General features: G+C 39.6%; 1 protein-coding gene across 1 annotated transcript in view; it reads right to left on the bottom strand.

Annotated features, from left to right (window-relative positions):
• Nucleotides 1–25,974, bottom strand: part of LOC137426507 (nebulin-related-anchoring protein) — a 57,557-nt gene that overhangs the window by 14,678 nt on the left and 16,905 nt on the right. Inside the window, exons 3-11 of the mRNA XM_068115094.2 lie at nucleotides 16,963–17,050; nucleotides 14,539–14,610; nucleotides 13,605–13,688; nucleotides 13,334–13,435; nucleotides 11,869–11,964; nucleotides 6,482–6,577; nucleotides 2,251–2,322; nucleotides 2,047–2,139; nucleotides 1,626–1,733 (exon numbers count right to left, since the gene is read on the bottom strand). Of these exons, the coding sequence (XP_067971195.1) occupies nucleotides 1,626–1,733; nucleotides 2,047–2,139; nucleotides 2,251–2,322; nucleotides 6,482–6,577; nucleotides 11,869–11,964; nucleotides 13,334–13,435; nucleotides 13,605–13,688; nucleotides 14,539–14,610; nucleotides 16,963–17,050 (811 nt within the window). The remainder of the gene's footprint in view (nucleotides 1–1,625; nucleotides 1,734–2,046; nucleotides 2,140–2,250; nucleotides 2,323–6,481; nucleotides 6,578–11,868; nucleotides 11,965–13,333; nucleotides 13,436–13,604; nucleotides 13,689–14,538; nucleotides 14,611–16,962; nucleotides 17,051–25,974) is intronic.

Raw genomic sequence — 25,974 nt, 5'->3', positions numbered from 1 at the left:
CTAGACTGCTTTGTCCTATGGGCTACGCCGTAAAAGATTCTTCCCAAACCTCTTCATGTTGCAAGAAAACAGAAAAAAAATAATAAAAAACCTTTCTACACCAGTTAAACCACCTTCATCCCCAAATTGTGCCTTTCTATGCATCTTGACAACCCCTTGCATTCTCCCCTACCCAATATTGTTTCCCTCATCCCTTGTGTGTATGTCTGTCTATTTCCCCCTTCTGTCCTGCAATTGTCGTTTCCCCCTTCTTCTGCTGTTCCTTGTATCTAGCCCTTCCGCATGCCTTGACTATGCAACCCAAAAAAAAAATGCAACAGTGGACAAAGGCATTGCAGAACTGAAAACAGAGAGGAGATTAAGGAGAAGACTAACAAGAGAAGAGTGAGCCAAACATTTCATAACAGAACTAGAATGGCACTGGGTAGAGCGCATACCTCCGCCAGGCTAAACAGTTTATGCTTTGTATCCCACTGATAGGTCAGATCTGGATTCGGACCTGAACCAAAATCGAATCGGCTTGTTCTTGTCACCTAACCAACACATTCACCAAGTTTTGTCATAAGTCGTCTACAACTTTTTGAAATGTCATACTATCGTTTTTGGCCCTATCACTCAATAGTGAAGAATCACTTAGAAGATTTAAAAAATTCTCAGATCCAGATCCGGATCCGGGTCTTCACCAAAATCTAATCAATTCTTCCTTGTCACATACCCAACCTCTCCGCTAAATTTCAGCCGAATCCGTCCACAACTTTTTCAGATATCCTGTTCACAAACAAACGGACAAACAGCCAAACAAACAAGAAATATCTCGTGCATTACACGATACTTGCGAAATCCCTAAAATAAGTTGTTGACCTTTGGCCTATGTTGAATTTTGGCCTATGTTGACCTCAAAAATAATTGGTGTTTAATTCAGTGATCTGATATGCAAATCCACTTCAAATTTCAAATCAATTGGATTAAAATTGATGCTTTTAGAAACTCCACCTAAGTTGTTGATATTTGGCCTATGTTTAACTTTTGGCCTATGTTGACCTCAAAAATACTTTGTGGTTGAATTAAGTGACTGGATATGCAAATCCTGTTCAAATTTCAAGTCAATCAGATGAAAATTGAGGATTTTAGAAATACCACCTAAGTTGTTGACCTTTGGCCTATGTTGATATTTTGGCCAAAATTGGGCTCAAAATAATTGGTGGGTGAATTATTGGAAAATAATTGGTGGGTGAATTCTGTGACTTGATATGCAAATCCTCTTCAAACTTCAAGTCAATCGGATGAAAATTGAGGATTTTAGAAATTCCACCTAAGTTGTTGACCTTTGGCCTATGATGACCTTTTGACCTCAAGATGATCAAGAAGCTTCCTATGTCCAACTCTACCATTTGGTGAAGTTTCGTAAAGATCAGTTTTAAATTGTGACCTGTAGGCGATTGACATACAGACATAGAGACAGACAGACAGACAGACAGACAGACAGACAGACAGACGGAATAACGCACAAGTCCAAACAATATACTTGAAAAATCTTCGATTTTCGCAAGTAACAAACAGACAGGAGTGAAAACAACCTCCATCTACCTTTGGTGGCAGAGGTAATGATATAGTGACATGCATACCTCACTGGAGTTGTCTCTTGCCTGGCGGGCATTTACAACGGTTAGAGCATCCAAAGGCAGATTGTAACCTCCATCTCTCAACTTCTGCCAGGATGCATTGTACCCTACCTAGTAACAAAAAATAAAACACACAAAGAGTTCAAGTCATTAGTTCATGGTGTTCCCGACTTGTCATTTTGCCATGAGAACAAAGGCCTGGTTTTTCAGCAACAGGAGATTCCTTCATTGGGAGAATGTGGCTCTGGCCAAGAAACATCCCTTTGCTGCGATTGACTCCATTGCCGAAAAATGCTTGCCCTGAGCATCGTCCTCATGACAAAATAAAAGGCCAGTTGTGAAAACCACCCCCACACCCCCTCGTCTTCTCCTAAGTGCACATGGTGAAAAGGGTAGGGTCAAAGTTCATTCCTTTCATACTCACAGAACTAGCAAGTTTCCCAGCATTCCGTGCGTGTTGCATCTGCAAGGTGTCCCACAAACCTCGGGCCCCCTCTACCGCTCTGCTATACCATTCCTGCAAACAAAAGTTCCGTCACCAATTGCACGTCATATTATTTCAGCATAATTTTATGGAATGTATGTTAACCACATCAATCAACCAATTTTAACTACAATACTGCCCCACCTGGTTTGGGTGATCCATGTGTAACGATCCTCCTTTAGCTCGTTCTTTTTCATAATTAGCTCTGTACTCAACCTAGGTCAGGAAAATGAGGGACAACAAGAGTATTTGGTGGGAATGAAGTTCCGACTTGCTAATTGTCCCCCGTCGCACAGCGTAGCGAAAGGGGGACTATGGCTTTCCCCTCCGTCCGTGTGTCCGTGCGTGCGTGCGTGCGTGTTTGCGTGCGTGTGTGCGTGCGTGCGTGCGTAAGCGAAGGACCGCATTCGAATTTGGTGTGTGGGTGCAACCCACGTCAAAATCCAAGATGGCCGCCGCCATGTATGTCTGATGCCATGTATGTCTGAACCTTGTGAGATGAATATCAAGCGAAGTACCAACTTCTAATTTGGTGTGTGGGTGTATCTCGGCATCAGGACGACCGCTATTGAAAATTGGGTCGCCACGTCAAAATCCAAGATGGCCGCCACCATATATATGTCTGAACCTTGTGAACGAAATATCTCGAAAAATAAGCGAAGTACCAACTTCTAATCTGGTGTGTGGGTGTATCTAGGCACAAAGACGAACGCTGTTTAAAATTGGTTCGCCACGTCAAAATCCAAGATGGCCGCCACCATATATATGTCTGAACCTTGTGAGTGGAATATCTCGAAAAATAAGCGAAGTACCAACTTCTAATCTGGTGTGAGGGTGTATCTAGGCACAAAGACGAACGCTGTTTAAAATTGGTTCGCCACGTCAAAATCCAAGATGGCCGCCGCCATGTATGTCTGAACCTTGTGAGTGGAATATCTTGAAAAATAAGTGAAGTACCAACTTCTAATTTGGTGTGTGGGTGTATCTCGGCATAAGGAAGAACGCTATTGAAAATTGGGTCGCCACGTCAAAATCAAAGATGGCCGCCACCATATATATATCTGAACCTTGTGAGCGGAATATCTTGAAATATAAGCGAAGTACCAACTTCTAATCTGGTATGTGGGTGTATCTCGGCATAAGGAAGAACGCTATTGAAAATTGCGTCGCCACGTCAAAATCCAAGATGGCCGCCTCCATGTATGTCTGAACCTTGTGAGCGAAATATCATATCATAGCATGTTTTCTGCGTCTTCCACTTTGTCAACTCACATCACTTCCCCGACGGGGGACCTAGGCGTAACGCTTGTTATACTTAAAAAGGGGACGTACACTCGCCTCTATAAGTTGTTTAGCCTGGGTTCAAATCTCAACCCAGCTCTAAAACCGACATCCTGGTGTTTCACAGCAATGTGTGTGCTGTCCCTCAGATGGACGTTAAACGGAGCCTTCCATCTGCTAGTATTAGTTGGTGGACGTTGAAGTTCTCATGGTGTCTTTCACGAAGATTAGGCGAGCTATCACCGGCACCATGAACAAATTCCAAATTCCTGCCCGATAACCAACAGAGGGCACTCCATCAGTGGCACAGCCGTGCCCTCAACCAATGATGCCACCCCGCAGCCTTGTGTTGCCTCCAAACGAAGAAAATGGTGTCGACCAAAAAAATAAAATGATTCAGATATCAAGACTATTCTTGCATTCCTGGATCAATTTTGAACACCAATTGGCAATAAATTCTGGTTCTACCAGATAACTTGGCAAACGTTCCTAGAAAAGGGCCTTTGCGATTACGGAAAGGCAGCTTCAAGGCCTGTGATTGAACTCTAAGCAGTGACACCTTTACCTGCAAGCCAAGCACTTCCACAAGTATGCAAAGCCACCCTTAGAAATATAAAATAGTTTGTCATGCTCTTGTGCTACCACTAAATCCGTTAAGTATTAATCATACACTTGACCGAGTCATCGTTCTGCCATTTCAAACCGGTCCAAGCTTTATTTGATCCTTGGAAAAAGCAATTTCTCCATGTCAAGTGCTAAACTGAGGGTGGAAGGTTGCTCTGAACCTTGGGTCTGGTTCCATCACAGATAGTAATAAGAAAAATCAACAACTTGGAGCAATGCTGAGTGATAGTGAACAACATCGAGAAGAGGAGAGGGAAATAAAAATGCTAAACACATCGATCAATTGTGGAACAAGTGAGTGGAAGTGGAGCGTTGTAAGGATTAATTTTAGTGTGTCTCTTCATTTTAGTGTGTAAATTAATCCTCAACTTGTGTCGAGGATTAATTTTAGATCATTATTAGGTCAACATAATTGCAGTGGAAATATTCCATTGTCCTCTCCCTGGTTTTACAGTGAAGAGTTTTAATATTCGGAGAAATAAGGTTTCCAATACAAAACACCAATTACATAGCTCAAGTACAGAAATTGACAAAGAACTCACATGACAAATCCAATGACAACCAGCCTATCTCTCTCCATCCCTTGTGACAAAGCCCATTATATAGTTTTTTTGGCTGTTAACCAAGAAGGGTGGTGGGGTGAACTTGAAAGTACAGAGGCAGGGGGGGGCGGGTGGAGAAGGGGGCCGGGAGACCTTGACGAGATACATCAATAGTGGCGTCACGAAGTCGGGGCCTCGGAGTAATCCAGCCAATGAGAAGTCCCCAGTCGGTTACGGAGACAACACTGCTTGACATAAAAGGATAACCTTGGATTGGCAGACTGGTTGTCGCCTGACGTGAGACAGAAGGCTGTAGATTTTAAAACCGAATTCATTACGTGGCATATGCTATTATACATGATATTGTCACGAGATTGCCCTCGGTTAATACCGTGGGCTCGCGGATGGCCAAACTAACTTAATGGAGGCGACGATCAATTATAGATTTTGACTATGCAAGCACGGGAGGAAGAAGGAAGAAGTGGTGAGCTCTTACCTGTAGCGATCTCATCGGCAGCTCTGATCCTGCAGGGAATGAACTCAAACGAACACAGGGGTAAAATGTACAACAAAGGAATATTTATTACGGAACACGAGAACAATGGAACGCGACGATTCCTATAAGGCTAAACCCCCTATTGAGCACTCTTACACACACTCTTCAACAACAGCACAGGGGAAGGAATTAAATAAAAGAATCGTCTTGTTGTGTTCTGTGGTGTGTCTTATCTGTCTGGATGTGTGATGTCAGTCAGGCTCCATCCGGCTCCGATGTTGGCGCAAAGCAGGCCTCCGTCTGCCTTGTTCACGCTTTGCTAGGCCCCGGGCCACCCGCTCGCCTCGGTCTCGTCTGCTCAGCGACATGCCTCACTCGCCCGCTCGTCGGTCGCACGTTAGGTCCCGTTTGCTCGTAGCACCAAGCCTCGCTCCAAGCACCAAGCACCAAGAGCACCAAGACAAGACCAAGCCCAAGCACCAAGAGCACCAAGACCAGGAGCACCAAGACCAAGAACCCAGGGAAGACCCAGAATGCCCACAAGCGAATCGTTTTTTAACACGCGGTGTGACGTCAGCTCTCCTCCTCCACCAACCAGTCCCTCACTTCTTCGTGGTCTTTCCCGCCTTCTGACGTCACCGGCCCTTGCCCTCTAATCAGCGACCTGCTTTTAAGTAGTGGTTTTGCACCTTCCGCACTGATTGGCCGAATGTTCGCGCCTTCCGCACTGATTGGCCGAGGTGTCAACAGTCGGTGGCCAATCAGTGTGCCGCTTCCTTCCACCTTCCTTTCACCAATCAGTGGCCAGCTTCTTACCCGAACCAATCACACGTTCTCCTGGGCGTGGATATTGCTTGTCGGTCCTTCCAAAGTCATTGTGGCGGCGGGGAATTAATTAATTGTGCACTAAGGGATCTATCTAATGTATACGAGTGCGTTGCCATAAGGGACACTGGGTTGCTCACAGAGGGAACAACACATGAGGGAATTTTACCCATAATCCCTGTACTAATTAGCATGCCCCACCCCCTCATGGTGAGGACACAGATACAACTTATTCTGACATACGGCTAAACATAGAACTTATTACAGTTGAGGTTCCCTATCACGACAGTCGAGCACCTACCTATGCAGATCTACCTGGATCTTTTTCTTCCTCTACCCCTAATTCATAACAATGTTATTTTTAATAGTTAATCTCACTCATCCTACCAACACTTCCACTCATCCACACACTCATCCTACCAACAGCGGGAGTATCGGTTTTCTTATTGAACTGGCTGCAAAATGAATGAATGACTCCGTTTTATCTACAACCGAGTCCGAACACAGTTTTGATCAATAGATAAATAATAAAAATCACCACACTTGGAAGATAATGCAGTCGTAGAATTACAAGGTCGATAAGACATGAGCACAGACAGGGAAATACCTCGCTTGCGAGCTTGTTTGCAGAACGGGCAGAGGAGAGACCCAGCGCGTCGAGCGGCAGTGAGAGCGACTGAGGAATTGGTGAGCGATACTTCAGCTACAGGTGAGAAGGCAAGGAATTGAGGGAAGAAAGCAGTAGTTACTCAGAACACGAATAATTATTCACGCTGCATACGAACCACCACCACCAGTTATTTCTTCAGATGAGGTTATTCTATCTGACTCTTCTCTGCGGGGCTTCAACTAGGAAGTGCAAACACCATCTCACGTCATCCCCCACCCTGATCAAAATTATTATTACACTCATTAACCCTTCTTAACACTTTTAAAGCAGTAGTTACTGTTTACAGCAGCAGTAGTATTTTTTAGTTTGAAAGTTTTAGTTAAAATTTTAGTTTAAAGCAGCAGTAGTATTTTACTTGCCGGTTTCAGTGATTCCTTCCTTCCTTCCTCTTTCATTCTTTCATTCTTTCTCTTTCTCTCTCTCTCTCTCTCTCTCTCTCTCTCTCTCTCTCTCTCTCTCTCTCTCTCTCTCTCTCTCTCTCTCTCTCTCTCTCTCTCTCTCTCTCTCTCTCTCTCTCTCTCTCTCTTTTTTCCAGTGATCTTTCATTCCTTTCCTAATTGTGCCCAAGAGTTTCCCCGCTGTCCTATATTGTCCGTTCGCACCCTCTGTCACCTTGCTCTTGCAATGAGCCGCAATATTGTCGAAAAAACAAACACTGGAAAGGTCTTTTCAAACGTCAGTCAAAGAGATGGAACGACAAGATATTTTTCATTCAAGTTGCCATGATGATACTTGTTGCCAAAATCTGTTTTCTCTATTCCTTATCATCATCCCGCTGTGATGCAGCATAAGGCCGGAACCACAGCTTTCTGCACTTTCTTGGCTTGGAATAGATGTTGCGCTCCTTCCGTATCAATTCCAGCTTTGATTAGATCCTTCTCCACCGTTTGCTTCACCGAGTTCTCGATCTACTCACTTGCCTTCTAATACTCATCCTGCTTTGGTGTAGTCTTTCCACTTGCGTTTCCTCAAACATGCTTTCAAAATGTCCGAACCGTTTCGGTCTAGATTCATTCTCAAGAACTCACTGGAGTTTGTTCCAAGTCTTTTTTGATATCCTCATTACCTCCTCATAACCAAAGGAGGATGGAGATTATGTTTTCACCCCTGTCTGTCTGTCTGTTTGTTTGTTTGTTTGTCTGTCCGTTTATGAACAAAATATCTCAAAAATTTGTGGACGGATTCGGACGAAATTTGGCAGAGATGTAGCGAATGTGACAAAGATGAAATTATTAGATTTTGGTGAAGATCCGGATCCGGATCCGGCTACTGGAATTTTAAAGTGATTCTTCACCATTGGGAGATCGGGCCAAAAACGATACATAGCAGAATATCTTAAAAAGTTGTGGACGGATTTGGACGAAACTTCATGGACCGGTTGGGTGTCTGACAAGGAAGAATCGATTCAATTTTGGTGAAGATCCGGATCCGGATCCGGCTAGTATAATTTTTTAAGTGAATCCTTCACCATTGAGTGATATGGCCAACCAGGTGGAGGTATGCTCTCTACTGAGGGCTGTTCTATATTCTTATAAAATCATACCATTTTAATTTCAACATGTTTCTCAAAAACTTGCGTTTTAAAGCAACTTGTCGCTTATGATCCAATCATGCTGTCTGGCAAATGGAGCTTCTTATGAACTTTTGCTACTTTCGTCGGTCTTGGGCCCACAATTTTATTCCAGGTGACCTTCATTCCTTTCTTTTCCTTCTCAACAGTACCAGTCGACCGGTCTATCTTGGTCATCCAAACCATGTCTTCCCATCACTTGCCCAGCATATTGCACTTTTCGGTATATCTGGATCCTCTGTGCGCAACGCATGACCAATCCATCTCTACCTCCTAATTTTGATCTCTTATATTATGTTTTTCCTTCCTGTCAACCTTTAAACCTCTTTCTTACTAGCTTTGTCAGGACAGGAGATTCTCAAGATTGATTTATGGCTGATGTAGATGAAAGACTCCAGTTTGGATGCTATTTCTTTGGTGATGTTCCAAGATTCACATCCAATTGGAAGGACTGACTTCACGTTGCTGTAAAAGATATTCAGCTTAGTTTTGGTGTCATACTTAATTTAATTTCCAAATTTCGTTTGAGTCTCGTGAATGTGCACCCATTACCTTTTGTATCCGTTGTACTAAATCTGCATCTTCCTCTCATGTTATGGTAACTATGGATCCCAGATATGTAAACTCTCTAATACGAGACTTTCAAAATGGCGTGTGAATGCTAAACGAGACCTTTCGCGCATGCGCTGTGTATGTTTTCAGTGACTCGGTTCTGCGATCCGAAGCACTTTTAACCTGCCATTGCTACCACAAAATCTGAAAGTCAAATATTCTTTATAACATACTTTCCAGGATGTAGACTAAAGAGTGACAATTTTGAAATGGTTAACCATAAATGTTGTGTTCCTGGATGTAAATCGGACTCAGAAAAATACAGGAAATAGGAGAAATATCCGTGGATAAGAGGAGTAAAGTTCCTACCATTTCCTGTTAATACGAGCAAGCAGTATATATCTCTCTCACACACACAAACACACTTTTCCTTTTAGCAATAGATGCAAAAATCTAGTACAATTTATTTTGTCAGGCCAGAACCAAACAAACAATATATTTGTAATAATCCTCACAGCTCCCACCACCCTCTCCCTCCTTCCCGCCCCAACCTGATTAATAGTAAATATCATAAATTTAAATATTAATAGTAAATTTATTTTAATTTTACCCTGTGCATTCACAAGCCCCAGGTATGACCTTCCCATCACTGTTAAGAAACACCCAAACCAGATACGGTGTCTTCCTCAGGGAGGTCTGCCTGGTACATCTTGCTCTCATGTAAAAACAGCTGATGCAAACTTTGTGTATTTTCACGACGCGAAGATGTCAAAGAGTTGGTAACCATTACCTTTTTGGTGATGGCACACAGCATCGTCTTTCCAATTCCAATTGCAGACATAAATAAATCACCATGCCTGCCATGTTCACACGAGGCACTCCCGTACGGTTCAGTCCATTCACTGTTAGCGATAGTCGAGGGTTTGGGTAGAACGCACCCATCCACAGTTTGGGCCTTGCACATCGTCGCGAGTTTTTTCAGTACGTGCAGCTGTAATATCTCAACGCTTGTGGCAAGCTGAGAAAGTTCTCCAACTATTTAGTTGTGCAGAGGCTCTCTCTCAAGTACTTTTCCAAGATTTTTGGCTTCTGTTAGAAGCTTTGTGGGCCATTTTAGTTAACATTCCTTGTCTCACACGTACGTTAACATGCCCCGATGACCGCCATTTCTATGTGTTTCTGCGCATGTGCACCGAGCATTCTGGGGTGGAATCCATCATTTCAAACATTCCATATTGATGAAGTGTCACACATGATGATGTTGTTGTCAGTGTGTGTGACATGTACACTACCGGTCAAAACTTTTAGAACACGTCAATTTTTCCAGTTTTTGTTGAAATTTACACAGTTTAATGTCCAGTGAATAACCTGAAATGGTACAAAGGTAAGCAGTAAACTGCTCCGAGGTTAAAAAAAAGTTTAGGTTTGCAAAAACGGGAAAATAATGTAAATTGCACAGTTATATTGTAAAAAAAAAGGCCTTTTTCAGGGAACAAGTAATGGGTTAACAACTTACAGCTGTTCTGCAGCAATGTAAGTAAGTTAAGCCTTGAAAGTTGATGCAAACAATTCCTACAGGTGTCCCAACCTCTGCTGATTACTTGATTACAAACCCCCTGTCTGTATAAAAGCAGTATTGGAACAGACTGTTTCGCTCTTTCACGAGCCTCGATCTTGTATACAAAAAAAAAAAAAAAAAAAAAAAAGACTGTTATTACACTCTCTGAAGCATTATTTGGACAATATTGCACTGCAGGAAGTAGTACATTGGAAAATGGAGGAAACTCTGACAGGAAGAGATCTGGCAGACCCAAAGCCACAACAGAATCAGAAGACAAGTATCTGAGAGTCAACAGCTTGCGTGATAGGCGGCTCACAGGACAACAGCTTCAAGCACAGCTTAACACTGGTCGAAGTAAGCAAGTCTCAGTTTCAACTGTGAAGAGAAGACTTCGAGCAGCAGGTTTGACAGGTTGAGTGGCAGTAAGAAAGCCATTGCTTTGGCAAATGACAAAATGGCAAAAAGATGGCAAAATAAGAAAAAGAGGCTTTTCTGGGCCATGAAGCACCGCCAGTGGACTACTGAAGACTGGAAGAAGGTCTTATGGACCGATGAATCAAAATTTGAAATCTTTGGTTCATCACGCAGGGTTTTTGTACGCCGTCGAGTTGGCGAAAGGATGGTTCCTCAGTTTGTGACACAAACTGTCAAACATGGAGGAGGAAGCATGATGGTCTGGGGCTCTTTTGCTGGATCCAGAGTCGGCGACTTGCACAGAGTGACTGGCACCCTGAACCAAAAGGGCTACCACAGCATTTTGCAGCACCATGCAATACCTTCTGGTATACGCCTAGTTGGTCAGTGGTTCATCCTACAGCAAGGTAATGACCCTGAACACACCTCCAGGCTATGTGAAAACTACCTTCGTGGAAAAGAACAAGACGGTCGGCTTCAAATCATGGAATCGCCAGCACAGTCTCCAGACTTAAACCCCATCGAGCTGGTTTGGGATGAACTGGACAGAAGGATGAAAACAAAGCAACCTACAAGCGCAACACATTTGTGGGAACTTCTGCAACAGTGTTGGGAAGAACTTCCCGAACAATATTTGATTTCCATTGTAGAAAGAATGCCACGAGTGTGTTCGGCGGTTATACCTGCAAAAGGTGGCTACTTTGCCGAGTCAAAAATTTAAATTAAGTTTTGTTAAACAAAATGATTCTCTGATTCTTTTTTTATCTCCAATTGTTTATTTGTTCTATGCCTAATTTCAGAGTACATTGAGACATTAAATTGCGTAAATTTCAATAAAAACTGTAAAAAATGAGGTGTTCTAAAACTTTTGACCGGTAGTTTATGTTTATGCTTTCTGTTTTGGCGACGTGTATTTTCAGCCCCACTTGCACCACGTGCTGCCGTAGCCTATTTACAGTGTCCTGCGCCCTGTGTAAGGACTGTGACATCATGCAGATGTCACCTGCCAAGCAGAGTTCCTCAAGCTGTTCAAATTGTTTTTTTTAACCTCAATAACCTCAATTTAAATGATGACTTCTAATCTTTATCTTATTATTTCATGTTACTATTACATAATCGACAATGCTAATATTTTCAGTAATTCAGGGGTTGATTGAAGATGTATTCGTGTTAGCAGGACCGATAAGTGTGGTTGTACGGATATTGAGGTTAAGGTGGTACCGATACCTCGGACAGTTGCGCGTTCTTCCGTACTTGCTGCAGTTCTGGGGTATCTGTTACCGCCGTGACAGGTAGCTTCATCGCCGGTTGTCGGTACCGTGTCTGCAGGAATAAAAGCAGTTGAAGATAAACAATTTGATTACTTACATCGACATTTTACTTTTAGAAATACGTAGATATTACATGAAAACTAAACCGACACTCGGTAGAGAACATGCGAGAGCATACGGCCGAGCTGAACAGTTTACGTTTTGTATCCCACTGATAGGCCCGATCTGGATTCGGACCTGAACCAAAATCTAATCGGCTTGTTCTTGTCACCAATCCAACTCATCCACATAGTTTTGTCATAACCCATCCAGACCTTTTTGAAATACTGCGTGCCATATATCATTTTAGCCCCATCTCTCAATTGTGAAGAATCATTTAAACAAAGAGTAAATTCTCGTATCCTCATCTGGATCTTCACCTAACTCGAATAAACTAGTCCTTATCACACTACCAACATGCCCACCAAGTTTTGTCCGAATCCGTCCATAACTTTTTGAGATATCATGCTATATATAGTTTTTGACCCGAACTCCTCCGCCATCCCACTCCACCCCACCCAACCCCTTCCCCCCCCCCCCCCTCCCATTCCCCAGCACCCCGGAACTTTTTGGCCCTAACGACACTCGGTTTACCATTACGTCACAAACCATCTGTTTATTTTTGCTGTTAGGAATCATTTGTTTATTAGGTATGCGGAGGAGTGAGGTGTTGACAAGGGTACCTGGCCAAGTTCAAAGTGTTTCTAATTTTTGTCTGGTGCCAAATTTTCACTCCTGTTCTGAATCATGATCTTTAGAGGGCCCTACATTAGTGCCAACAACCAACAGCTACAACTCCAGAAATTATAGCATAGAACACATTACTCCGTGCTGCCTTGAGAAACACGGACATGGCCAGGATCTACGAGCGGAAAATTTGATTGGTCAGGTTGGGTAAAATGCAGTAATATTTTGTCCATGTACTGCTAAACGGAAGGGTTTTGAAAGTCTCAGAAAGGTGATTTGTGTTGTACATTGTTCAAGTATATAATCCAATTGAAATAAAATGAAGATTTGAAAGCTTGTAGAAAAAAAAATTCCAGGAGTTTACTGCCGTTGACGCAGCGTCTTTTACACCTCCTCGTTTAACACGATAAATTAGTTGTGTTGTTTGTGTCCTTTATAACATCCTTAAAAATTAATTTTCCTGTTTGGAATGATTTTTTATTTTGTTTAACTGCCAGACAGGCAGACAGAGTAAAATATTATCTCACTTGTCTCTGTGCATGTGCTGTATAACATTCAATTGAAATTAAGTTGTTCCTTGATCATAAACTGAGGTTTGTGGACAGACACACAGACAAAGTGAACCGATTACTTAACCTAGCTTTTCGCTTCGCATGCGCGGGGTAAGTATATTGAAGTCGATGACGGAGACATACCTCCAGCTGTTGAAGTTGTAGTTTACAGTGTGCGTAGGCTGGGCTCTGGGCCAGAGGGAAGCTCCTCCCACAAAGGGCCGGGCCTGGGAACTGTGTCACTAGCTGTAAATAAATGCGAAACGCAACAACAACAAAATGGTGCCAATAATAGCAAAACGAACTGCATTTTGAAGGTTAACACGAGTTTTTGCGAAAGGAATGAGTCAGATTATATAAGGTGGTTACAGATGATGGGGAGATTTTACAGGGTAAATAGTACAATTAAATATACCTGGCTTGCAAGTTTCTGGGCATTATGGGCACAGCGATATGCCGGAGTGTCAGTGGCCGGAAAACTGTGAATGTCTCCATGAGACTAAAAACACACAGAACACAGCAAGCAATCAAATGATTATTCAATCCGATGTAAATAACATAACTGGGATTCAATCATGAACTCGGTCTGCTGGTGCCATCATTACTGAGGCATGGCTGTATTTGGCCCCTGTGGATTGGCACAAAATGGCCTGCTTTTTTTCAAAATTCACCGTGGGATCCGTAACATAAACCAGCGAATGCTCGCGGACAGCGAGGACACACTACGGAGGAAGTCGTTGATAGATCTCCCTGCCTGTGAACCACTAGGATGACTGTTTATAGTCGGCCCAGTAATGCAACCCAGACTAGACAGTTCAAAGATCAATAACCTATCTTTGAGCTATCCTGTCAGCCCAGCAATAATTATATTGTTACCATGTACAATATGCATGATACAATTCAAAAGAAGTTTGTTAGACTTCATTGTTGCTTTAAAAAGTAGCTTTCGTCAGGTATTTGGAGAGTTTCGAGTCGGTAAGGTATGTGGGCTAGAGAAGGGGTGGGGCGGGTGGGGATTAAACCGTTTTGTGTTAAATTCAGTCTGACAAAATGGCTGACCACAGCAGGTGGAAGATTTTCCAGAAGGTCTAGTTGTTACATCAATATCCAATATTTGTCTCTGCTCGGTTCCGTTACTCGGTGTTCTCTGTCCACATGAGCCCATTGAGTGTTTAGCATGGCTAGTTGAATGGCCAAGACAAGGATGTTCAAGGGGTAAATCCAGGCATAGCTCCAAATCAAAATGCATAATTATGTCACGGTAAGTATTCCAACATGGCATTATTCACAGGTAGAAGGTGATGTTAAAACAAGGCATGCTGGAGACCAGGTGTTCAGTAATATGATACCTCTGAATCTTTCAGCTGCTTTCCTGCCTGGTCAGGGTGGATTTCACTCCGGTACTTGTTCCGATATTTGATCTATAAAAAAATGACAAACACCACCAATTATTTCTAAATTGGTTTCCTTTTTTGGAATTACTACTTCTTCTTACATTGTGCTGGCCATCTATAATAATAAAAGGCAGTGTGTGTGTGTGTGTGTGTGTGTGCGTCTCCTCCATAACTCCAAAACCATGAAACCTAGTGGCCCAATACTTTGCATACATACTAAGGGAACTCCAACAGAGTGCAGGAAAGAAAACTGGATGTTTGGTTGTGTTAAAACACCCTTTTTCAAGATAATTAACACCTTATTAATGAAAACAAAAACATGCTTTATCCTTGGTCAGTTCGCTCTCCATTGCAGGGGTCTTATGCTTTTTCGGCCTGCTCAAAAATGCCTTGCCTTGGAACAGGTGGGAGCCGTGGTGCCAGCTGTAGGTCGGCTGTCGAGTTGCATCCTTAAAGAAAAGCCCATTTTCTAATCCCCTTTAAAGTGGGACGTGCTGCTTGAAAACGACGGGTAGTTTGTTATTCTGTTTGAACGGGATGTCTGGAGACGCCCGGAGACAGTTACACATTTATAATTAACTTTATCCTTGATTAATGATTTTGTTATTTTGCACCTGTTTTTAAGTTTGCCAAATCCTCAGATAGCATATTTTATGGTGCTGCCTTTCATTCCCCTCACCCTCCTCCTTCTCCCCCTCCCTTTACCTTCTCCCCCCACTCTACCCTCTCCCCTCCACCTACCTCCTTCTCCCCTCCCCCTCCTCCCCTCTCTAACCACCCTCGTTTGTTTGTTTGTGAACAAGATATCTCAAAAAGTTTGCGATGGATTTGGACGAAACTTGGTGGGCAGGTTGGGTGTTTGACAACAAAAAACAACAACAACATGCATTTTAAAGGCCATTTTCCCTGCTAGAGCGGGGGTTAGCCTTGCGGTCCCCATGACAATCTTCTCCATTTTGCCCTATTTTCTGCATCTCTCCTTGTTAACCCCCTTGCCCGCATTTCTTCTTCCACCATCTTTAGCCAAGTCTTTCTCGGTCTTCCCCGTCCTCTTCTTCCTTCTACATTCATTTCCATCGCTCTTCTCAACCAGTCACTTTCATCCTTCCTCAACACATGACCAAACCATCTCAACCTGTTCCTCTTCACAGCATCAATCACAGGCTCTATTCTCATCATCTTTCGCAATTCATCATTTGTCGTCCTCTCTCTCAACGATACTCCGCACATCCATCGAACCATTCGCATTTCCACCCTTTCCAGCCTTCGTTGCTGCTCTATGTTCATTACCCATGTCTCGCTCCCATAAATGCAGCATACACCTCTGGGTGTATGACAAGAAATACTAATTTCCATTTTGGTGAAGATCAGGATCTGGATCCAATAATTTTCGACAAAACATAAGCTGTTAAACCTGGAGGAGGTATGCTCTCTACCGAGTGCCGTTCTAGTTGCCTCCGCCACCAAAGGTTTTCACCTCTGTCTCTTTGTTTGTTTGTCTGTGAACAGGATATCTCAAAAAGTTGTGGGCGGATTCTAATGAAATTTGGTGGAAAGGTTGCATGTGTGAAAAGGACAAAATGACTAGATTTTGGTGAACATCTGGATCCGGATCGAACTACTAGAATTTAAAAAGTAATTTTTCACCATTGGGAGATATGGCTAAAACCGATATCACGACATCTCATATCACGCCGATATCACGATATCACAACAATAGCATGATATCCCAAAAAGTTATGGAATAATTCAGACGAAATTTGGTGGACAGGTTGTGTGTGTGACAAGGAGCAATTTATTAGATTTGGTGAAGATCCGGATTCGGATCCGGCTACTAGAATTTTAAAGTGATTCTTCACCATTGGGAGATAGGGACAAAAACGATACATAGCACAATATCTCAAAAAGTTGTGGACGGATGATTTTGATTAAATGTGATTCTGTATTGTGATTTTCTGGTCTACTCTGGGATACAAAACGTAAACTATTCACCTGGCGGAGGTATGCTCTCTACTGAGTGCCGTTCTAGTTTTCTAAGTAATTTTTCACCATTGAGTGATGAGGCTAAAAACGCCCTTTCGCTCCCCTTACACAAATGATGGTTGTGCCCATGGTTAGATTTCATGATGTGTCCATTAAGGTGATTGGCAGACCACCTGCCCAGCCTCTTGGGAACAAACATTAAATTCAGGGAAATAGTTGAGCATTTTAATGAATTGAGCATTTTAAGCCATTGACATCAGACATCAATGAAAATAAAAATCAGACAATCAGAAAGTTAACGGACATAGTTCATTTATCATTACAAATACGTAACTACAAAATATGCAATGAAGATCGATGAAGTTACAAACAGATGAGCAATGGTTAACCAGTTACCTCGCTTGCTTCTTGCGTCTGTTTGCGTGCGTGGATATTTGCAGGTGTCTCCAACAAGCTGGTGTATTGCATCTGTTTGGGACAATGTCTGCAAGCCAGAGAAACACTGTCATTATCTGTCCAGTGTGTATTTGCAACTCCTAAGCACTGCTATGTCTTCATCTTGTAACCGTCATCGTACAAAACCCTGAGTAAAACTTAAATAAGCTTTATTACCTCCGCCCACCGAAAGTGGACCGACATTGTTTTCACCCCTCTGTCTGTCCTCTGTCTGTTTGTCATCGCCTACAGGTCACAATTCTAAACCGATCGTCATGAAACTTAAACACGTTGTAAAGGTAGTCACAATTGAGAAGCCTATTGATATTGAGGTCAAAGGTCAAGGGACATGTTGAGGTCGAATTTCTAACATCATCATTTTTCATACAATTGACTTGAAAATTGAACAGGATTTGCCTATAGAGTCAATGAATTGGGAAACCAGCTATTTTTGAAGTCAAAATGTCAAAGGTAAACTCGAGGTCAAACTTCTAAAATCATCAATTTTCATCTGAAAAATCATCAATTTTCATCGTATTAACTTGATAATTAAACAACAATTGCATAGTGCTTCGCTGAATTGGGAAAACAACTATTTTTGTGGTCAAAAGGTAAACTCGAGGTCAAACCTCTAAAATCATCAATTTTCATCTGAAAAATCATCACTTTTCATCGTATTAACTTGATGATTAAACAGCAATTGCACAGTGCTTCACTGAATTGGGAAAACAACTATTTTTGTGGTCAAAAGGTCAACTCGAGGTCAAACCTCTAAAATCATCAATTTTCATCGTATTAACTTGATAATTAAACAGCAATTGCACAGTGCTTCACTGAATTGGGAAAACAACTATTTTTGTGGTCAAAAGGTCAACTCGAGGGCAAACCTCTAAAATCATCAATTTTCATCGTATTAACTTGACAATTAAACAGCAATTGCATAGTGCTTCGCTGAATTGGGAAAACAACTATTTTTGTGGTCAAAAGGTCAACTCGAGGGCAAACCTCTAAAATCATCAATTTTCATCTGAAAAATCATCACTTTTCATCGTATTAACTTGATGATTAAACAGCAATTGCATACTGCTTCGCTGAATTGGGAAAACAACTATTTTTGTGGTCAAAAGGTCAACTCGAGGGCAAACCTCTAAAATCATCAATTTTCATCTAAAAAATCATCACTTTTCATCGTATTAACTTGATGATTAAACAGCAATTGCATAGTGCTTCGCTGAATTGGGAAAACAACTATTTTTGTGGTCAAAAGGTCAACTCGAGGTCAAACCTCTAAAATCATCAATTTTCATCTGAAAAATCATCACTTTTCATCGTATTAACTTGATGATTAAACAGCAATTGCATAGTGCTTCACTGAATTGGGAAAACAACTATTTTTGTGGTCAAAAGGTCAACTCAAGCTCTAAACTCTAAAATCATCAATTTTCATCTGAAAAATCGTCACTTTTCATCGTATTAACTTGATGATTAAACAGCAATTGCACAGTGCTTCGCTGAATTGGGAAAACAACTATTTTTGTGGTCAAAAGGTCAACTCAAGCTCCAACCTCTAAAATCATCAATTTTCATCTGAAAAATCATCAATTTTCATCGTATTAACTTCATGATTAAACAGCAATTGCACAGTGCTTCAATGAATTGGGAAAACAACTATTTTTGTGGTCAAAAGGTCAACTCGAGGTCAAACCTCTAAAATCATCAATTTTCATCTGAAAAATCATCACTTTTCATCGTATTAACTTGATGATTAAACAGCAATTGCATAGTGCTTCACTGAATTGGGAAAACAACTATTTTTGTGGTCAAAAGGTCAACTCAAGCTCTAAACTCTAAAATCATCAATTTTCATCTGAAAAATCGTCACTTTTCATCGTATTAACTTGATGATTAAACAGCAATTGCACAGTGCTTCGCTGAATTGGGAAAACAACTATTTTTGTGGTCAAAAGCTCAACTCAAGCTCTAACCTCTAAAATCATCAATTTTCATCTGAAAAATCATCACTTTTCATCGTATTAACTTGATAATTAAACAGCAATTGCACAGTGCTTCGCTGAATTGGGAAAACAACTATTTTTGTGGTGAAAAGGTCAACTCGAGGTCAAACCTCTAAAATCATCTATTTTCATCTGAAAAATCATCACTTTTCATCGTATTAACTTGATAATTAAACAGCAATTGCATACTGCTTCGCTGAATTGGGAAAACAATTATTTTTGTGGTGAAAAGGTCAACTCGAGGTCAAACCTCTAAAATCATCAATTTTCATCTGAAAAATCATCACTTTTCATCGTATTAACTTGATAGTTAAACAGCAATTGCATACTGCTTCGCTGAATTGGGAAAACAACTATTTTTGTGGTCAAAAGGTCAACTCGAGGTTGAACCTCTAAAATCATCACTTTTCATCGTATTAACTTGATAATTAAACAGTAATTGCATACTGCTTCGCTGAATTGGGAAAACAACTATTTTTGTGGTCAAAAGGTCAACTCAAGCTCTAACCTCTAAAATCATCAATTTTCATCTGAAAAATCATCACTTTTCATCGTATTAACTTGATAATTAAACAGCAATTGCATCCAGCTTCGCTGAATTGGGAAAACAACTATTTTTGTGGTCAAAAGGTCAACTCGAGGTTAAACCTCTAAAATCATCACTTTTCATCGTATTAACTTGATAATTAAACAGCAATTGCATACTGCTTCGCTGAATTGGGAAAACAATTATTTTTGTGGTGAAAAGGTCAACTCGAGGTCAAACCTCTAAAATCATCAATTTTCATCTGAAAAAATCATCACTTTTCATCGTATTAACTTGATGATTAAACAGCAATTGCATACTGCTTCGCTGAATTGGGAAAACAACTATTTTTGTGGTCAAAAGGTCAACTCAAGCTCTAACCTCTAAAATCATCAATTTTCATCTGAAAAATCATCACTTTTCATCGTATTAACTTGATGATTAAACAGCAATTGCACAGTGCTTCGCTGAATTGGGAAAACAACTATTTTTGTGGTCAAAAGGTAAACTCGAGGTCAAACCTCTAAAATCATCAATTTTCATCTGAAAAATCATCACTTTTCATCGTATTAACTTGATAATTAAACAGCAATTGCACAGTGCTTCACTGAATTGGGAAAACAACTATTTTTGTGGTCAAAAGGTAAACTCGAGGTCAAACCTCTAAAATCATCAATTTTCATCTGAAAAATCATCACTTTTCATCGTATTAACTTGATGATTAAACAGCAATTGCACAGTGCTTCGCTGAATTGGGAAAACAACTATTTTTGTGGTCAAAAGGTAAACTCGAGGTCAAACCTCTAAAATCATCAATTTTCATCTGAAAAATCATCACTTTTCATCGTATTAACTTGATAATTAAACAGCAATTGCACAGTGCTTCACTGAATTGGGAAAACAACTATTTTTGTGGTCAAAAGGTCAACTCGAGGGCAAACCTCTAAAATCATCAATTTTCATCGTATTAACTTGACAATTAAACAGCAATTGCATAGTGCTTCGCTGAATTGGGAAAACAACTATTTTTGTGGTCAAAAGGTCAACTCGAGGGCAAACCTCTAAAATCATCAATTTTCATCTGAAAAATCATCACTTTTCATCGTATTAACTTGGTGATTAAACAGCAATTGCATAGTGCTTCACTGAATTGGGAAAACAACTATTTTTGTGGTCAAAAGGTCAACTCAAGCTCTAAACTCTAAAATCATCAATTTTCATCTGAAAAATCGTCACTTTTCATCGTATTAACTTGATGATTAAACAGCAATTGCACAGTGCTTCGCTGAATTGGGAAAACAACTATTTTTGTGGTCAAAAGGTAAACTCGAGGTTAAACCTCTAAAATCATCAATTTTCATCTGAAAAATCATCACTTTTCATCGTATTAACTTCATGATTAAACAGCAATTGCACAGTGCTTCACTGAATTGGGAAAATAACTATTTTTGTGGTCAAAAGGTCAACTCGAGGTCAAACCTCTAAAATCATCAATTTTCATCTGAAAAATCATCACTTTTCATCGTATTAACTTGATGATTAAACAGCAATTGCATACTGCTTCGCCGAATTGGGAAAACAACTATTTTTGTGGTCAAAAGGTCAACTCGAGGTCAAACCTCTAAAATCATCAATTTTCATCTGAAAAATCATCACTTTTCATCGTATTAACTTGATGATTAAACAGCAATTGCATACTGCTTCGCCGAATTGGGAAAACAACTATTTTTGTGGTCAAAAGGTCAACTCGAGGTCAAACCTCTAAAATCATCAATTTTCATCTGAAAAATCGTCACTTTTCATCGTATTAACTTGATAATTAAACAGCAATTGCACAGTGCTTCACTGAATTGGGAAAACAACTGTTTTTGTGGTCAAAAGGTCAACTCGAGGTCAAACCTCTAAAATCATCAATTTTCATCTGAAAAATCGTCACTTTTCATCGTATTAACTTGATAATTAAACAGCAATTGCACAGTGCTTCACTGAATTGGGAAAACAACTATTTTTGTGGTCAAAAGGTCAACTCGAGGTCAAACCTCTAAAATCATCAATTTTCATCTGAAAAATCGTCACTTTTCATCGTATTAACTTGATAATTAAACAGCAATTGCACAGTGCTTCACTGAATTGGGAAAACAACTATTTTTGTGGTCAAAAGGTCAACTCGAGGTCAAACCTCTAAAATCATCAATTTTCATCTGAAAAATCATCACTTTTCATCGTATTAACTTGATGATTAAACAGCAATTGCATACTGCTTCGCCGAATTGGGAAAACAACTATTTTTGTGGTCAAAAGGTCAACTCGAGGTCAAACCTCTAAAATCATCAATTTTCATCTGAAAAATCGTCAGTTTTCATCGTATTAACTTGATAATTAAACAGCAATTGCACAGTGCTTCACTGAATTGGGAAAACAACTATTTTTGTGGTCAAAAGGTCAACTCGAGGTCAAACCTCTAAAATCATCAATTTTCATCTGAAAAATCATCACTTTTCATCGTATTAACTTGATGATTAAACAGCAATTGCATAGTGCTTCACTGAATTGGGAAAACAACTATTTTTGTGGTCAAAAGGTCAACTCAAGCTCTAAACTCTAAAATCATCAATTTTCATCTGAAAAATCGTCACTTTTCATCGTATTAACTTGATGATTAAACAGCAATTGCACAGTGCTTCGCTGAATTGGGAAAACAACTATTTTTGTGGTCAAAAGGTCAACTCAAGCTCCAACCTCTAAAATCATCAATTTTCATCTGAAAAATCATCAATTTTCATCGTATTAACTTCATGATTAAACAGCAATTGCACAGTGCTTCAATGAATTGGGAAAACAACTATTTTTGTGGTCAAAAGGTCAACTCGAGGTCAAACCTCTAAAATCATCAATTTTCATCTGAAAAATCATCACTTTTCATCGTATTAACTTGATGATTAAACAGCAATTGCATAGTGCTTCACTGAATTGGGAAAACAACTATTTTTGTGGTCAAAAGGTCAACTCAAGCTCTAAACTCTAAAATCATCAATTTTCATCTGAAAAATCGTCACTTTTCATCGTATTAACTTGATGATTAAACAGCAATTGCACAGTGCTTCGCTGAATTGGGAAAACAACTATTTTTGTGGTCAAAAGCTCAACTCAAGCTCTAACCTCTAAAATCATCAATTTTCATCTGAAAAATCATCACTTTTCATCGTATTAACTTGATAATTAAACAGCAATTGCACAGTGCTTCGCTGAATTGGGAAAACAACTATTTTTGTGGTGAAAAGGTCAACTCGAGGTCAAACCTCTAAAATCATCTATTTTCATCTGAAAAATCATCACTTTTCATCGTATTAACTTGATAATTAAACAGCAATTGCATACTGCTTCGCTGAATTGGGAAAACAATTATTTTTGTGGTGAAAAGGTCAACTCGAGGTCAAACCTCTAAAATCATCAATTTTCATCTGAAAAATCATCACTTTTCATCGTATTAACTTGATAGTTAAACAGCAATTGCATACTGCTTCGCTGAATTGGGAAAACAACTATTTTTGTGGTCAAAAGGTCAACTCGAGGTTGAACCTCTAAAATCATCACTTTTCATCGTATTAACTTGATAATTAAACAGTAATTGCATACTGCTTCGCTGAATTGGGAAAACAACTATTTTTGTGGTCAAAAGGTCAACTCAAGCTCTAACCTCTAAAATCATCAATTTTCATCTGAAAAATCATCACTTTTCATCGTATTAACTTGATAATTAAACAGCAATTGCATCCAGCTTCGCTGAATTGGGAAAACAACTATTTTTGTGGTCAAAAGGTCAACTCGAGGTTAAACCTCTAAAATCATCACTTTTCATCGTATTAACTTGATAATTAAACAGCAATTGCATACTGCTTCGCTGAATTGGGAAAACAATTATTTTTGTGGTGAAAAGGTCAACTCGAGGTCAAACCTCTAAAATCATCAATTTTCATCTGAAAAAATCATCACTTTTCATCGTATTAACTTGATGATTAAACAGCAATTGCATACTGCTTCGCTGAATTGGGAAAACAACTATTTTTGTGGTCAAAAGGTCAACTCAAGCTCTAACCTCTAAAATCATCAATTTTCATCTGAAAAATCATCACTTTTCATCGTATTAACTTGATGATTAAACAGCAATTGCACAGTGCTTCGCTGAATTGGGAAAACAACTATTTTTGTGGTCAAAAGGTAAACTCGAGGTCAAACCTCTAAAATCATCAATTTTCATCTGAAAAATCATCACTTTTCATCGTATTAACTTGATAATTAAACAGCAATTGCACAGTGCTTCACTGAATTGGGAAAACAACTATTTTTGTGGTCAAAAGGTAAACTCGAGGTCAAACCTCTAAAATCATCAATTTTCATCTGAAAAATCATCACTTTTCATCGTATTAACTTGATGATTAAACAGCAATTGCACAGTGCTTCGCTGAATTGGGAAAACAACTATTTTTGTGGTCAAAAGGTAAACTCGAGGTCAAACCTCTAAAATCATCAATTTTCATCTGAAAAATCATCACTTTTCATCGTATTAACTTGATAATTAAACAGCAATTGCACAGTGCTTCACTGAATTGGGAAAACAACTATTTTTGTGGTCAAAAGGTCAACTCGAGGGCAAACCTCTAAAATCATCAATTTTCATCGTATTAACTTGACAATTAAACAGCAATTGCATAGTGCTTCGCTGAATTGGGAAAACAACTATTTTTGTGGTCAAAAGGTCAACTCGAGGGCAAACCTCTAAAATCATCAATTTTCATCTGAAAAATCATCACTTTTCATCGTATTAACTTGGTGATTAAACAGCAATTGCATAGTGCTTCACTGAATTGGGAAAACAACTATTTTTGTGGTCAAAAGGTCAACTCAAGCTCTAAACTCTAAAATCATCAATTTTCATCTGAAAAATCGTCACTTTTCATCGTATTAACTTGATGATTAAACAGCAATTGCACAGTGCTTCGCTGAATTGGGAAAACAACTATTTTTGTGGTCAAAAGGTAAACTCGAGGTTAAACCTCTAAAATCATCAATTTTCATCTGAAAAATCATCACTTTTCATCGTATTAACTTCATGATTAAACAGCAATTGCACAGTGCTTCACTGAATTGGGAAAATAACTATTTTTGTGGTCAAAAGGTCAACTCGAGGTCAAACCTCTAAAATCATCAATTTTCATCTGAAAAATCATCACTTTTCATCGTATTAACTTGATGATTAAACAGCAATTGCATACTGCTTCGCCGAATTGGGAAAACAACTATTTTTGTGGTCAAAAGGTCAACTCGAGGTCAAACCTCTAAAATCATCAATTTTCATCTGAAAAATCATCACTTTTCATCGTATTAACTTGATGATTAAACAGCAATTGCATACTGCTTCGCCGAATTGGGAAAACAACTATTTTTGTGGTCAAAAGGTCAACTCGAGGTCAAACCTCTAAAATCATCAATTTTCATCTGAAAAATCGTCACTTTTCATCGTATTAACTTGATAATTAAACAGCAATTGCACAGTGCTTCACTGAATTGGGAAAACAACTGTTTTTGTGGTCAAAAGGTCAACTCGAGGTCAAACCTCTAAAATCATCAATTTTCATCTGAAAAATCGTCACTTTTCATCGTATTAACTTGATAATTAAACAGCAATTGCACAGTGCTTCACTGAATTGGGAAAACAACTATTTTTGTGGTCAAAAGGTCAACTCGAGGTCAAACCTCTAAAATCATCAATTTTCATCTGAAAAATCGTCACTTTTCATCGTATTAACTTGATAATTAAACAGCAATTGCACAGTGCTTCACTGAATTGGGAAAACAACTATTTTTGTGGTCAAAAGGTCAACTCGAGGTCAAACCTCTAAAATCATCAATTTTCATCTGAAAAATCATCACTTTTCATCGTATTAACTTGATGATTAAACAGCAATTGCATACTGCTTCGCCGAATTGGGAAAACAACTATTTTTGTGGTCAAAAGGTCAACTCGAGGTCAAACCTCTAAAATCATCAATTTTCATCTGAAAAATCGTCAGTTTTCATCGTATTAACTTGATAATTAAACAGCAATTGCACAGTGCTTCACTGAATTGGGAAAACAACTATTTTTGTGGTCAAAAGGTCAACTCGAGGTCAAACCTCTAAAATCATCAATTTTCATCTGAAAAATCATCACTTTTCATCGTATTAACTTGATGATTAAACAGCAATTGCATAGTGCTTCACTGAATTGGGAAAACAACTATTTTTGTGGTCAAAAGGTCAACTCAAGCTCTAAACTCTAAAATCATCAATTTTCATCTGAAAAATCGTCACTTTTCATCGTATTAACTTGATGATTAAACAGCAATTGCACAGTGCTTCGCTGAATTGGGAAAACAACTATTTTTGTGGTCA

The sequence above is a fragment of the Myxine glutinosa genome, chromosome 5 (genome assembly GCF_964187855.1).
Source record: "Myxine glutinosa chromosome 5, kmMyxGlut1.1, whole genome shotgun sequence".
In the NCBI taxonomy this organism is placed as follows: Eukaryota; Metazoa; Chordata; class Myxini; order Myxiniformes; family Myxinidae; genus Myxine; species Myxine glutinosa.
The sequence above is the reverse complement of the archived record's forward strand: the minus strand, read 5'-3'. Positions and strand labels throughout refer to the sequence as shown.